The sequence below is a fragment of the Pituophis catenifer genome, unplaced genomic scaffold (assembly GCF_029215685.1).
Source record: "Pituophis catenifer annectens isolate HBS135680 unplaced genomic scaffold, rPitCat1.0.hap2 SCAF_12, whole genome shotgun sequence".
NCBI classification, from domain to species: domain Eukaryota; kingdom Metazoa; phylum Chordata; class Lepidosauria; order Squamata; family Colubridae; genus Pituophis; species Pituophis catenifer.
The window spans coordinates 11,137,517-11,153,308 of record NW_027256892.1 but is presented as its reverse complement, the minus strand read 5'-3'; the positions used below and the strand labels follow the sequence as shown (position 1 = coordinate 11,153,308).

General features: G+C 39.8%; 1 protein-coding gene across 11 annotated transcripts in view; it reads right to left on the bottom strand.

Annotated features, from left to right (window-relative positions):
- Positions 1–15,792, bottom strand: part of CAMK2B (calcium/calmodulin dependent protein kinase II beta) — a 214,818-nt gene that overhangs the window by 35,987 nt on the left and 163,039 nt on the right. For 7 of the 11 annotated variants that reach the window (XM_070952294.1, XM_070952302.1, XM_070952293.1 and 4 more), the window contains exons 7-13: positions 12,600–12,702; positions 12,408–12,491; positions 11,265–11,359; positions 10,327–10,449; positions 9,443–9,526; positions 5,302–5,344; positions 2,939–3,019 (exon numbers count right to left, since the gene is read on the bottom strand). In XM_070952294.1, coding sequence (XP_070808395.1) covers positions 2,939–3,019; positions 5,302–5,344; positions 9,443–9,526; positions 10,327–10,449; positions 11,265–11,359; positions 12,408–12,491; positions 12,600–12,702 — 613 coding nt within the window. The remainder of the gene's footprint in view (positions 1–2,938; positions 3,020–5,301; positions 5,345–9,442; positions 9,527–10,326; positions 10,450–11,264; positions 11,360–12,407; positions 12,492–12,599; positions 12,703–15,792) is intronic. The other 4 variants (XM_070952297.1, XM_070952303.1, XM_070952296.1 and 1 more) reach the window with 1 other exon arrangement.

The window sequence follows — 15,792 nt, the reverse complement described above, 5'->3', positions numbered from 1 at the left end:
AATATAATGTACAGCTTTTACACTGTACAACAAGGCACAAAGCAGTAGGATATTTTGCTTTAAAGAATTGGCGTACAAAATCAAGGAGACAGGCAATGCAATAACATAATTTTCTCTTTTGCTTCTTTTTCTCTTTTTTTCAAGCCTGAAATCTTAAGGTGGGTTTTCAGAATGACATTAACTCAAAAGTAGCTTAGACCGGTCAAATTACTGCTACCATACAGAACTATCCATCTTGCATGCACATCAGCCAATTTCAGCACATCAGAAGCACTTGTCCGCTGTCTGAGAAGAATTACTTCTAATTCTTCTAGTCAAGGCCCAAATCATGCACCAGGGCTACACAAATTCCATGCACCATTTATCATTTTCACACTATCACAAAACTGGGGTACAGACAAACCTGTGACTACACCAAGCAACAAGAAGTTCTGGCATGAATAAAGCATCAAGGGAAACTTACGTTCGCATGCCTCAATAACTGTCTAGATGGATTAGATATGGAAGAAAGGTGTGCTCCTGGATCCTAAACGCCTTACTCTAAAGCAATGAGCCTCACCTGTTTTCTCCACTCTAAGCTGCATTTCATCTTCAGATGTTTGTAGGAGCATCAAGTATGCTCCAATTTTTGGTTTTAGTTCTCCTACATTTTTCTACTAGTTCATCCATGTTTTCATCTTATCCATAACAGAAAATTACGAAAAATTTACCACTTGGTGCATTGCCTTCGGTTTTGCTTTCATAATCCTTCCAGGGTATTGAATCAGACGCATATTAACCTACCCAAGGTTAATTTATGGCTGAGCTGCAAACCTCTAGTCAAAGGAGAACAGAGTCTGTTTGACTGCATATTTCATGAAGCTTAATGATCACTAGATGTATTTTTATCAATTGAAACCAGTGCCAAGCCATCTTGGTGAAATCAAGATGATCACCAGGTCTTCTCTACCTTGGTGTCTCTAAATCAGGGATTCCCAAGCTTGACAATTTTAAGACATGTGGACAGTTCCAAGAATTTCAATGTGGGAACCCCTGCTCTAGATGTGTTTGTACTTGGGTCCAAGAATTCCTAATCACCCAAGGGTCATGATGGCTAAAAGTTATAGGAGCCCAAATTCAAACCATGGTGAGGTTTCAGGTGATGGGACAGGTAAGCATAATTAGTTTCCTGAGATAAAACTTATTTTTTTTAAGGCTTAAGATTTAAACAGCAGAACAGGGAACAGAATGACCTCCTAGAAAGGATGGGTCTACATCTTCTGCATGCTAACAAAATAAGCCCGATCTATAAATTTACAGTTCTCTTTAGCAAAGGAGAACATCTCCACCAGAATTCATGCCTGGTTTCAACAGGGAAAAAAATGGTAATTCTCATCATCCTACTGATGCAAAAATTAAACTCCAGAGAAAGTCAAGCTATGAAACAAAGATCAAATTCACTTTGATGCATGGATGATACACTGTTATTGCCCAGCTCATGTAGTGCATATTTTTATTAGCACCAACAGGTTCACCTGAGCAAGCAGCAGTCCTTTTTGGGAAAGAATTTAACTCCCAACTCATAACAAATAATTAGCAAATCAAGAGCGGAAATAGATATTCTTCCTTCTGCATTTCAAATGCTTAAGCTCCAAATCAGACAGGTCAGGCAGCGAAGTGGGCAATGTTCCAAAATTCCTATCAAAGTGTAAAAATCAATTTGTTGGTTGGTTGTTTATGAAAGAACCAACTCAAAAAATGTTGCCCGGGTTAAATGATACTGGAGGAGTTTCACTGCTGGCAGTTAAATGAATACAACATAGCCCTTTTCATGACTGGAAGAGGAAAGAGCTATGTTAGAAATATTAACATATTTGAATTCTGCATGCAAATAAGGAAGTGCATGGGGTCTTTTAGCAAGTATTTCAGCTATAATGAGCTTAACGGTTCTTAAGGCTCTGAAGAACTCTCTCTTGCTCCAGGCAATAAGGCAAGTTCTGGTGTTTGAGGATTCTTGATTTAACCAGGGCAACCTGGATTATATGTTGTCACAGTAGTTTTTATCTTTTACAGTTAGTTCTCGATTTACGAACAATCACTTAGCGACCATTCAAAGTTATGATGGACCTTCCTGGAGCTACTTATGACCCAAATTCAAAGTTTTGATGGCTGGAGGGAGGGGAGCCTCCCAGTCATGTGACTGCATTTTGAGTGCTCAGCAACCAGTCTGCATTGATGGCATTTGCAGTATCCCTGCAATAGACTATTTAGTTTCAGTCATGAAGACCAACTTAGCAATTTTTGATGAGAAATCACGTGCAGCACCTCACAATCTCTCCAAACACCTCACAAGTAAGGAAAGTTGGGGAGGAGGGAGGACAGACCAAATGACAATTAGATGCATTCATCAGGCAGTCACCCTCTCTCCTTTTATTAAGACTACCACTGTTCCTCATCGTTTCCATGTTTTATTGGATGTTCCATGTTGTTAGAGTAATAGCCTCAGTGGTATTTAATAATATATGATAATATATTTACAAAATATGCTAAAATAATATCCACCCACCAGATCCTCAACCTCTAACAACACCACCACTACTTAGCCTGCAAAGAGTGCATTTCCTTTCCTGTCATTGGTCTGCAACTTTCATCCTGTTTTATACAATGTCTGGAGACTGCTGACTTGCAACTTTCACATTAGCTGATTTCAATCCCTTCCTGTAACATTTTCATGACCATTTCTAATCACAACTGAATGGAGCGTGACAGAACTGACACCACTAAACAGACAGACTTCTACAGAGATAGCCCTTGTTTGGTCTCTTTGGAAGTGAAAAGGCTAGTCCTGAATCTTACAACAGGGTGGGATGAAGTGTTTTGGATGGATGACACAACATGCACTCAATATTTCAAAATGAGAAAGGGGAAAGTGAGGAGGATCTCTTCCGGACATGTCTACCTTGCTCCACCAACCCAATGGTGGCACCGGAGGCTGCTGCTGCTGCAGACATGGTGGCAGGAGCGGTGGTCTGTCTGCCCACTGTTAGCACCAGAGTGGAAAACAAAGAAATAAAGGACAGCAAGTAGGAAAAGGGATGGGGGAAAGAGTTAGAGAAGAGCGGAGGCAGAGAGAGAAAGAAAAAAGAAAAGGCAGAGGGAAAGTAAGAAGGGGAAAGAAAGGAGACAAAGGAAGCAGAACAAGATTAGAGTTAAAGTTGAGATGAAGAGACATGACTATTGGTAGCAAATGTGCATTCACTTTTACACAATCCATGGATCTTTTCCATCAGATCAAGAGTTATTATTATCTTCTTTCTCTGCACTGGAAGCCCATTAACTGTAGGGAAACCCTCGGTCCTCGTTTAGGCTCATAACTTTTGAAGATGCTCTAAAGTACTCATTCTGCTACTGAGTCCTAAAAAGCATGATGGCTAGGAAAGGCTTCTGTAGGAGCAGGATTAATAAAATGCAAGTGGAATGAACAAGGTCTGCTGAACATTAAAGTCCTACTGTTGCAGTTGAGAATTCCTAGATGTTACTAAAGCATGGAATGCAGTATGGGAGGCATGCACCTCTTCTGCTGTTGGCTTCCTGAGCTTCACTGATGTATTAAAACACAGCAGTCATCTTTCTTCCACTTCTGGGGTTTCCTCCACTATGATTCCGAACCACTTAATGGAAGACACACTTAGCAAGGAATGCTTAAATACCAAGTTCGAAAGCCTCCAAACCAGAAAATACTGTAATTCCAAAAAAATTTATGGAATTTGGAAATCACCATAAAATTACTTAGGAAGAAGTAAAAGAAACTCATGGCAGAACACAGGTGCTTTCTAGCCATCACCTGTTTTCCAGCTGGGAGGATCAGGCCGCCATTAAAATCCAGTAGCTTACCCAGCTATAATTCCAGGAGATCCCATCAATCCCCTGGCTAGCAACAGGCCAGGAGTAGAACAAAAAATTTGAGATTTATTTATTTATTGCTGAAGATCACTGCTTCTTTCAACATTTTTACCCATCTTCCTTCTTCCTCAATGTTTTCAAAATGCCACAGCTTCCCAGGCACTTTGTCAATCAACACCCAGTTTTTTCCCAGAAATTCCTGCATCCTGAGTAAGATAAAACCTCCTTGTCGATGTTAGCATAGTATATCTTTATCTAGAACTAACAGCCCTTTACAATCCCAGCTAGCTGCAGAATTTGAGTTTTCGAGGTGCAGAAAATGGATTGTGCTGTGATTTGCTGGAAATTTCATAGGGCTTTGATTAGGCCCATGAACAGTGATGGGAAAAGAAACCCCGCAGGAGAGCAAGGAAGGAGAGACAACAGTAGGGGTAGACTATCGCTTGAGGCATCTACTCAGCCATCTTTCACGGTGATTTTTTAAAGAAATCAGATGCGTTTGTTTCCTCTTTTTTGGCAGGAAAAGCAACTCATTTCCCATAGTAGGAAAGTACTTGGCTCTTTTAGAAAGTGTTTCCAGGATGGATGTCCATTATGAACTAAGACCCACAGATGGAACAAGCTCACTGCAATTCTGCCTCCCCAGGCCAAGCCAACTGGAAGAATTAATATGCTACAGTCCAAAGCATGCACCTTCTCAAGATTCCCCTTCCAGTTTCCTTTCCCCCTCCAACAGGCAAAACTAAGGAAACAACCTAGAGAATCTGCCCTACTTAAACCAGGAACAGTTTTAGAATAACAAGAGGACTGTTTCAGAGACAGAGGAAAAGGACTTGGGGGAATTTGCAACAACTCCTGAAAGTTCTGTGGTAGAGTCAGGATTAAAATGCATTCAAGCTAGGTTAATATAAGGAGGAGCCTGAGAAATGTAAATTGAGGACAGTTTGGGGGGCAGAAGGAGCCACACAGAAAGCCTGCATGGATGTGTATCCCAGTGCTAAAGCATCGAATACAGACTTCGGCTGCATTTATTTAGGACAATGAAGGAGAAGAATAGATCCACAGGAAGTTTGGCAGGGCTCACGAAAGCAAGCTTGTTGGAAGGCCTTTGGTGGCCATTCAGGGTTTTTCTCCCTGCCTTTTAAATCACTGATGAATAAATAAATAAATAAAGTTTGGGTGCTACCTCTGGTCCCAGCTTAACCTTTCTGATGATAATACGGTCATGCCAAAGAACATAGAGCATTAAGAGAAAAGGGATGAATGTCACATTTCAAGACTGAGACTAAATAATAGTGGTTTAGAAGAATTTCCTTTTGCTTGCTTGCTTCATTTTAATTAAAGGAGGTTTGGAAAGCACTGAGGTGTATTTTTTTTTAGGGTTGTCATTTAAGCAAAGCAAAGCAAAGCTTTTCTCACCTGAAAAGTTTCTTGTTGCCAACATAGTAGTTAGAATGGCACCCTAAAAAGGAAGAAAGCAGAAAAAAAGTAAATAGATGTAAAAAGAAAATTCTTGAAAGAATTTTAAACACAAAGGAAAAAAGTGAATAGAATTTATGTAGCATAAACAAAGAAAAAGCAATGCACCAAATCATTTTCTGTGTTCTTAAAGTTCTATGGGAAGAGGTGTTGTTTAATCTACTGTAGCCTTTTTGAGATATTTATGTATCAGTAGAAAATTGTGTGCTAGATATTGTTCAGATCTCAAAGGATGACAGCAAATCTCAACAGTTATGTTGGTACATCACTGGACATCATGTTTGTATTCTAACATGACCCTATGCCCAGTACAGATGGCCCTTGGCTTATGACCACTATTGAGCCCAAAATTTATGTTGCTAAGTGAGATGTGTTTTAAGTGAGTTTTGTCCCATTTTACGAACTTTTTTGCCACAATTGTTAAGTGAATAACTGTAGTTATTAAATTAGTAACACAGTTGTTAAGTGAATCTGGCTCCCTCATTGACTTTTTTTAAAAAAAATTATACACCGCTTTACAGTGCTTTACAGCACTCTCTAAGCGGTTTATAGAGTCAGGATATTGCCCCCAACAATCTGGGTCCTCATTTTACCCACCTTGGAAGGATGGAAGGCTGAGTCAACCTTGAACCTGGTGGGATTTGAACTGCCAAACTGCAGAAGCCGGCAGTCAGCAGAAGTAGCCTGCGATACTGGATTCTAACCACTTGTTTGTCAGAAGGCCGCAAAAGGGTGTCACGTGACCCTGAGACACTGCAACCATCATAAATACGAACCAGTTGCTAAGCATCTGAATTTAGATCATATGATCATGGGGATGCTGTAATGGTTGTAAGTATGAAAAATGATCATAAGTCACTTTTTCAGTGCCATTGTAATGTCGAACGGTCACTAAATGAATAGTTATAAGTCGAGGACCTCCTGTATTGTCCCTGCTGCCCAGTCAAGTGACAAAAGAAACTGTCATGGATTGCTGAAAGTTTATGTCCACATTTTTCACAGTCCTATTCTTTCAAGCCCATAGACAGGGTCTCAAAGGGGGTTGTAATCATTAAGTTCTCACCCTTCTCCATCCCTCTAAAGCACAAAGGGTTATTATCTTCATAATAGGTCTCTGAGTAAAGTCAAGCTGAAATAATAATACTACCTGCCTAAAAAATCATCTGCTGACCTTCACAAATAATGGTAGCCCAAACAGTGGTTCACCAAATTCCACACACTAATATTCTGCCTTTTGTGTTTCTCATTATCCCAGCTGTAATCCACTTAAATAACAACACCATCCCTGAAACAGTGAGTTCTAAAATGAAAATAAAACTAATATTAAAAAGATAACACAAGCTGGCTGTTGCCTCTGTCTTTGGAAGGTTTACCAACTAAACTGAAATAAAGAATGCAAACTGAGATGCGTCTAAAACGTGATTCATTGAAGAATAGCAGAAAAATCTCCCTAATTGCTAAAAAGAACTACTAATTTAATGAAGATTTTCTGAAGTGGATTGTTGATTAACATTAAAATCTTTGCAGAAAAAGATTAATATAGATAACATGCTGTTGGGCAAAAAGGAAATAATTCCATTTCTTTTCATTATAGCTAACCTTTGCCATGCTTGGAAGGTTAAAGACATCTTGTCAAATAAATCAGATCAATTAGTATGAGGCCTGGAGAATGTACAGAAGATAAATGCTTGTGCCCTAAGCTGCCTATTGTAATACTATCACTTTTCCAATACATGGAATATACGTGAAATAATGTGTAGCAGACATAGAATTATCAGGTAATGAGTGCATTGTAATGAGAAATAGGCTACTTTTAGAAAAGAAACAGATGTCTAAATTTTGGGGCAAATTTCAAAATTATCTCTAACATGTCCTGAAGGATAATCATTTTTATTTGCCTCACTAATGTCTCTCTCATCCAAAGCAGGAGCAAAGAGTTTTAATTTGATTGTAAAACCAACGAAGAACTGAAGGCAGCTTCTCTTGCTAACTTAAATATTCCATAAACTTCATCTCTGGTTTATCTTGTGTGTCAAATTTCATATTGGCCTGTTAGGAAGGCTGCATGTCTGTTTCCCGCCATATGAATATACTATATAGAACAGGGGTGTCCAACTTTGGCCAGTTTAAGATTTGTGGATTTCAACCTTCAGAATGCCCCAGCCAGCATGGCATGGCTGGGTGGGGAATTCTGGGAGCTGAAGTCCAAAAGTCTTAAAAGTGGCCAAGGCTGGACAACCTTGGTATAGAACAAAAACATAACAGTGGGACTCTCACACAGACATTATTTCCTGAGCCATGAATGGGTCATTTCGTCCTTAGAGGATGGATGTTTCTCCTTCATTTCATTTAATCTACTCTTTGAGATTCCCAGAAAGCTCCTTCATCTTCAGCCTATCAAAAGGACAATGTTATCTTTTCCCAGCCTTAGTCCTTCCTGTTCTGATGGAAACATAGCTGAGAGAAAGGCTTAAGTCTTCACTGTCTTTCTCATACAATACAACTGTAACTTCAGCTACTGTCTGTTTGCCCATCAACTGCTTGCTCTGGTGGGGTCAAGAGACATTGGGGACTAAGGTCTTTGTGTGTTGAGTAAAAGATGTGGCAGTCAACACATTTGGGGTACAGGTGATGTCCCTATATGCTAGATGCAACCTGGCATCAGGAACATCAACTACTAAACAATGCATTCAGTCTACTATTTGTGTGTCGAGACTGGCTTTGAATTCAGGAAATCAGGGCCGAAACATCTGGCCTAAAGTTTTACTTTCCTTACATATAATTTTATTCTCTATCATCCATTTTCACTAACAGTTATATAAAGGATCAGTGCAGCTATGCTTGCTTTTCTAAAGATCAGTATTATTGCCAGAAAACCAATCTGAGCTGTCATGGTTCAAAACATGGCATTACTTCTGTTGCCTTTATAAGAATTATAATAATTTTAATTAATGTTTAATTAATTAATGCAATTAACCTTAGATGGCAGAAAAAAAGTTGTTCAACCTCATCCTAACCAAAAAGCTAATCAGGTATTGTCTACTGTTTTATTCTGGTTTTAACAAAAGGTACAGGGTGACTAGAGTGTTCAGAAAGAGAAGATTCAGTATTTTTATCATTGTTATTTCTATAAATGCTATTTCATGGGTCTGAATATTTCCCATAGGGAAAAAAAATAAAAGCACTTTACCTCCTTAAGGTAATTCAGTATACAGATGAAATGGGGGAATGGTAAACTAGGAAAGGTGTATCACAAACCTGGATTTTAATAGTAAATTCTAAGAGAACTGGTGATTTTTACAATGAAAAAAAAGAACAGTGAGCTCACATCAATATTTTTAGATTTTAATGAAGAAAAATGATAGAAAGATGCATATAGACACAATTAGATGTACGGATATGTTGAAGATGGAAATATGATTGGGTATGACAAATCTTAAGAAAACTTCCTTTTATGAACCTGTAATCCCTTAATTCAGGGTAGAGTTGGGGCAACTGAAGGGAGCTGAACATTTACTGGCTGGATGCCCTTCCTGACACCACGTAGAGTTCGCAGCAGATATTTGCATATCTTAAGAACAGCAGCCCAAAAGGTGAAGACATCACAAAAACCAAAAGAGTAGAGAAGTTGAGAAAGTGAAAAACAATCATATTGAAGGCAATGGAGAAAGAAACATTGGAATAGGGAAAGGCAATGAAGAGGCAGGAAGAGTCAAAATAAATTGAACAGACGACTCAGTCAACTCGTAAGAGGCAAAATCTAAATTGAACAAAACATGGCAGGTCAGAAATGAAACCTGTGATTACAGATAAAATAATTGAGAAGGTTAAAAAGATAGGAAGATGATGACAGAGAATATGAAGAGGAAAAGTTGTAAGCTGATGCAAAAGAATCTGTTCAAAAAATGATAGACAGTAAAGAAAAGCCATCTTTATAAGGTGAAGGAAAGAGACCAAGGATGTTGATTTATATTACTAAGGACAGAGTCAACAAAACTATTTCACTTACAGGACCCGCAAGAGAGATACGGCACTGAAAGTCCTTTGCATTTTCATCTTCATATCCCCTTAAATCGCTTACCTTGAGCTTCCTTCTTGCATTGAACTTTTTCAGACACTCTACGGTCTCCTGCCTGTGCATCATTGAGGCCACTGTCGAACGTTGCTGCAAAAAGAATATTACAAGACATGAGTGTGAGATAGGGAAGCCAAGAGCAAAAGTCTAAAGCGTTTGGCCTGGCATTAAAAAAAAGTGCATGCAGAAACAAGTGGGAGGGAGGAGTCAACAAAAAGGCAAGGTGAATTGGGTTTGTGGGGAAACAGAGACAGACTCTATTGCCCTCCTGATCTGCTTCGGTGTATCTAATGCATGCAGGTTCCTAAAACAGCTTAGGGACCAGTTAGTCATGTTGAGTGCACTGTGAAGGAGGTCCTTGAAGCAGTCCATGGAAAGGTGGTTGTAGTATCTGCCTACTCAGGCAGTTTCCCCAGCACCATGCAACCCATGGTTCTGCAGATCCCCAATAGTAACATATGTAAGTCAGCTTCTTGGAGAGGAACATTGGTATCACTAACAATAAGGTTAGTCTAAACAAACTGTACAGGGGACAAGTAGTGGGCCTCCTTGTAGCTCAGTGGATCCTCCATAGATCATCCCTATCTAGCCTCTTCTCAGTGGATCCTTCTTGGATCATCCAAGCTCTTTTAGTCAGCTTGCCACAGAATACTCAAAACAGTGAAGTTTTATAAACAAGGTTATTTAAAACTTCTGCTCAGTAGAGGTACTCTCATAAAAGCTCTTTGGGTGCTTATATATCCTTATCATTATTTTGCTAATATCCTATCTTAGAAGGTGTAACTATTATAATCTCTAAGGGAACTAATCAAAGAAACTTGGGATTCTTCTAACAATGTTTGAGCAGATAGGTTGAAACTAAGCCACAAGGAACACGCAATCATACTTACGCAGACCCATGGATGTTTCAGAGCTTCGTGTGCTGTGATTCTCTTTGCAGGGTTGATGGTTAACATCTGATTTATGAGGTTTTTTGCTTCAGGAGTGACTGTATCCCATTCAGGGGAAGGAAACTAAGGGAAGACGATATTGCAAGAAGACAACGTTAATATTAAAAGAAGAGGGTCTTCTCTGATCAATTAAGTTGGTATTTCTAATAAAAATGCTAGAGTAACACAAAGACACAACAGAAATCTGAGGCATGAGCCAAGATTTCATCCACAAATTGCTGTTAAAACTCAATATGAGGCATTCAGTTACAGACATTTTTTAAAAAGTATATATATATATGTATATGATTTATTCCATTTGAATCATTGTTAACATATTTGGCAATATTTTTTTTAAAAAATGGACATATTATTCTAAATCAGGGATGACCAACACATGGCCCACAGTCTGCATATGGTCCTGGACAGCTGTTACAAGATCGTAAACTTTTAACATTATAATGTGATTTTTTTAGAGGTAGTTACTATATTATATATTTTATCTGAGGCCCAAGACAATTCCTCTTCACTCAATGTGACCCAGGCAAGCCAAAAGGCTGGAGGCACCTGCTGTAAATCATGATTTCTTTATTTCATAAATAATTAGTTGAATACAATACAGCATATTAGGGCTTAGGGTGATGTGTAAAGCCAAGCTATCTATCTTGACAGCTATCGATTGAAGAAAGAAAGAAACAAACACCCACAAAGCATCCCTGGGTCCTTTTGAAACTCAGCATTCTCACAATCTCAAGGAGACTTAAGCTCCTGCTGAGGAACTTACAATTAGCCCAATACATGATTTTAAGAAAAGCAACTTCTGAACATTTTTCTTCGGGTAGTAAAACTTCACAGGTTGTAAGACAGAGGGAACACAAGCAAAATAAACCACTGCTCACATCGTAGGCACCAGCCTTAATCTGTTGGTACAGCTTGTGCTGATCCTCATCCCAAAAAGGAGGATACCCCACGAGTAAGATGTAAAGAATAACACCTGGGTGTGGGGAGAAATGGAACAATAGCAAATTGATAAACAAACAAATGACATGTTGCAATGTGATTTGAGATGGCCATTTGAGTAATCAATCAGCAATAATCTAAACTGAACTAAATAAGTGAACAGATCCAAATCTTGAGTTGCATACTCTACTTATCCTGATTTGGGACAGGAAGAAAGCAAGCAAGGAAACAAGCAAATGATTTCTGATCCTCATCTTGAAATAGATTTCCAAATTGTAGGCAAGGAGTTGTAGGCAAGGAGTTGCAGGCTACTTCTTTTACCAGGAGTGTGTGTTTGTGTGTGTATGTGTGCATGAGCAAATGGGAGGTCAATAGTGATTGGAACAATTCAGCAAGCAAAAGGACTTGAGAAGCACATCCCATCTAGAGTGTTCACTGGTTTTCAGCAGAAGGTGAAGACCTGGAGCGAGAGCCTTCTAGCCATGGGCATCCACAGACATGGTTAAAGAAAAGTCAACATGCTGACCATTATGGTGTGATTGCCTGGTTTTTGTTTGTGTTGTACATGTGACCCACAAAAACAAATAGAGCTTTGATAGTCCTGCCATCTTCACCCTTTTGACCACAAGGTTTTATATGCTCCATCCAGTCAAGCACGGTATCTGGTGACCACATAGGCACACCCATGTAATTTTCCTGGCAGCCATATGGAACAGAATGTCATCATGCAGCTTTGACTATTTTGCTCATATTAGTGCTAAATGTAATGTTTAATATTGCAGGGGTGGTTTTTTTTTTTTTTGCTCTGGGCCATCTTCTGTAAGGAGGAACATAAATGTATAGCTATAGTAATATGTGACTTCAATCCCTACCGACACAATGTACTCTACAAAACTGTCTTCCATTTTTTCTTCTATCAGAGTTCTATCTGTGTTTATCTTCTACCTGAGTTTTGAGGGCAACACACCAACTTTTGTAAGCTGCTCTGCAGATCAGTGCTGAGCCGTGGACTAAATGGGAAGCCCTCTCTGCACCTCTACGGGCCCACCATGATAGAGCAGAAAGATGTAGCTCTCTCTTACCACATGCCCAGATATCCACAGGTTTCCCATAAGCTTCTTTGCGTAGAACTTCTGGAGAAAGGTAGCCAGGAGTACCTGCAAAGCCTGAGGAAGAAAGCAAAAATTGCCAACACACGTATATTCACACAACCGTCTGGCTCTACCACATAAATCAAGAAAAGAGGAAGGGAGCATAGTTCCACCAGCACTCACCAAACCAGGCCTGCTGGTCTCCTTGCACCTCAATTGCCAAGCCAAAATCTGCCAATTTCACCGCTGCTCCTTTGCATTTGCTGGCCAGAAGCAGGTTCTCCGGCTGTCGGGATGACCCAACAGAATACAGGGTGACGTTTTCATAGTCATGTATGGTTTGTGGTTAGTTTAAATCAAAAGGGAAGGAGGAAGAAAAAAGAAACAACAACAACAACCAGTTTGCAGAAGTCGTCAAACATTTGCAATCCTCCCCTCCCCTCCATACAGAGTGAGACAGACAGACCTAGAGAGAATCTATTTAAGTGGAAGATTATCACTAAAACTGAGGCACTCCATCGTACAGACCAACTTTGCATGAATGGCTAGTTGTGGACTGAACGGTTTTGATCTCATAACTGAACCCCCTGCTAGTTATTTGCGTGATTTGATTTAGCGACATCATGAGAGATCCAATGTGCTTTTGTGCCAGTATTTCTACCAATGCAATGCTATATGTACTGACTTGGGTACTCAATCCATTGAAGGTGAGTAGGCAAGTTTAACATTCGCCTGTTGGCAGTCCAGGATCATCTCTGCTGCTTGTGTATCTATAACATCGTAGTCTAACTTGTAATTAAAGTGAGTGGCATTCATCCAGAATTAGAGGGAGATATCTTAGCAGGTTCAGAAGCACAGGCTTTCTACAGTTCCAAGTAAGCTGTTTTTAAAATGAGTTTAAGTTGGGAAAAAAGATTCATAATTTATTTTAAATGCACTTCTATGGGGCTATATTGGGAGGGGGTGCACATAAAAACTGCAAGGGGCATAAATAACCACTAGCTTGACTTGCATTTCCTAGCACATGTTTTTTCCACTATATAGCTGTGACTTTAATCTCCTTGATTTAAACCTGGCTCATGATATATAGTGCCCTCCCTACAGCCCTCTTACTGTCCAACCTACCAATACCTCTTTAAAAGGCAAGCTGCGGTACTAAAGAGCTAGCGAGGGCTTTGAAGCATCCATGATGTAATGTTTTGTGTTTACAAATTAGCATTCCAGGGGAAAAACTAATTTCTTGGGAAGATTTGGGAGATAGATTTCACTCCTGCTTGCAATATTGTTTGCTATTCTAGAATTGTTAAAGAGTTTCCTAGCACAGGTAGTCCTTGATTTATGGCCACAATTGAGCCCAAAATTTCTGTTGCTAAGTGAGACAGTTTTGCCCCATTTTTACAACCTTTCTTGCCACAGTTGCTAAGTGAATCAACACAGCTATTAAGGTAGAAACACATTCGTTAAGTGAATCTGGCTTCCACACTGACTTTGCTTGTCAGGTCACAAAAGGTGACCACATGAAGTGATCTGAATTTTGATAATGTGACCATGGGGATACTGCAATGCTCCTAAATGTGAAAAACGGTCATAAGTCACTTTTTTCAGTGCCGTTTTAACTTTGAACAATCACTAAATGAACTGGTGTAAATCGAGGACTACCTGTAGAACATCTTGACGATGCTTCCCTTATAACTTGAGGTTTCAGTTGCATTTAGTTTTGAAGATTCTGAATTCTGACCCCCTTCCTTCTTGCTGGTATCACCCACTCGTTGAAGGGGGTTGGATTAGATCTTTTCCAAGCAAGAAGTATGTAGTGTGATGCTAGATTTCCATCAGATTGGGGCAGACTGGATGGTGACAGGTTAGGTAAGGCTAGATTCACTCTTCTCTCTGGTCATGTCATTACTGTAGCAGAATGGGATGAATGTGTGTGTGTGTGTGTGTGTGTGTGTGTGTGTGTGTGTGTGTGTGTGTGTATGCAACATCAAAGAGAAAAGGAACATAATGGTGGGTCTCTGTTTCATTTGGTAAACTGAGAACAACACAACAGACAATATTCGACCCACCAAACATGCACAAGGGCTCCCCTCCATTCCATCCTTTGTTTGAATTTCTTTTTTGGATCCAACAAATATGGATTAATAAGCTCCACTTTGCATCCCATTATAGCTAGTGTCCAAAAGGCAATCCAGAGGCTAGCTGCTCAAAAGTTAGCAGACACAGAAGTATTCCTGTTGAATGCATTCCTTAGAAAATGTTGGCAATGTTATAAATTATAGAGAAAAAGAATGTACGCAAGCGTTGGAAAAAGATTAGGAGCAAACTGTGGCTGCCAGTATGCAAACATGCACTGCTGAGTCTACGCACCATGCAACTTTCTTCTTATGGGGTTTAGGAGGGACACCTTAAAAACAAAAGAACTTAGATTCTACAGACTGTACTAATGGGAGGTCCAATAATTATTAAGAGATACCGTATATCCCACTGAAAAAAGTAGGGCTTGACATTTAGCTATGCACTTTGGGATGAACATCCTTGAATGGTGTGGGAGAATGAACGGACTTTCAGAAAAAATGCAGACTTCACTACAGGAACCATTTATGTTTCTGTCTGAGATGCAGACAACACAGACTCATCCCCAACAGCCTGCACCTGTGTTCAACAGTGAAGGGCCACAGGGCAGAAAACATCCTGCAGAAAACCCAGCTCCACAACACAGTCCTTTCAACAGTTCCAAGAAGGCTCCACACCCGCTGCACTACTCAGGTGACCCTGAGGACACAGACAAACCTCCAAGTGGCCTCAACAACTCTCTAAAAGAATGCAAATGACCAGCTGTCTGCAAGGAGTATAAATCCTTCCATTCTCCACCATCCAGTCAGACCTGAAGAAGCTTCTTGGATGAGGAGCAAAACATCTTCAAAGAAAAACAAGGAAGTCCAGTTGCCTCTTGAAAAAGCACATTTAGGACAACCATGACCTGAATGACTGAGGAACTCCATAGAAATAGGGCTTGATATGCTCAAGTTCCTTCTAACTAGCCATCAATTCACAGACACCATTACATCACTTTGAGACAAGGAAGATCATCACCCCACTTGGAAGGGTCCCAAAGGTGTTTTTTTCAAAAGGGAACTGGACTTCCTTTGTTTAACATTGAAGACATTTTGTTTCTCATCCAAGAAGCTTCTTCAGTTCTGACTGAATGGTGGAGAACGGAAGGATTCATATTCCTTGTAGTCATCTGGTTGTTAGCACTCTTTCTGAGAGTAATTGAAGCCTCTTGGAGGTTTACCTGTGTCTTCAAGGTCACCTGAATAGTGTCAATGGGCATGGAACCTTTTTGGAACTGCTGAAAGAACAGCATTCAGTTAGA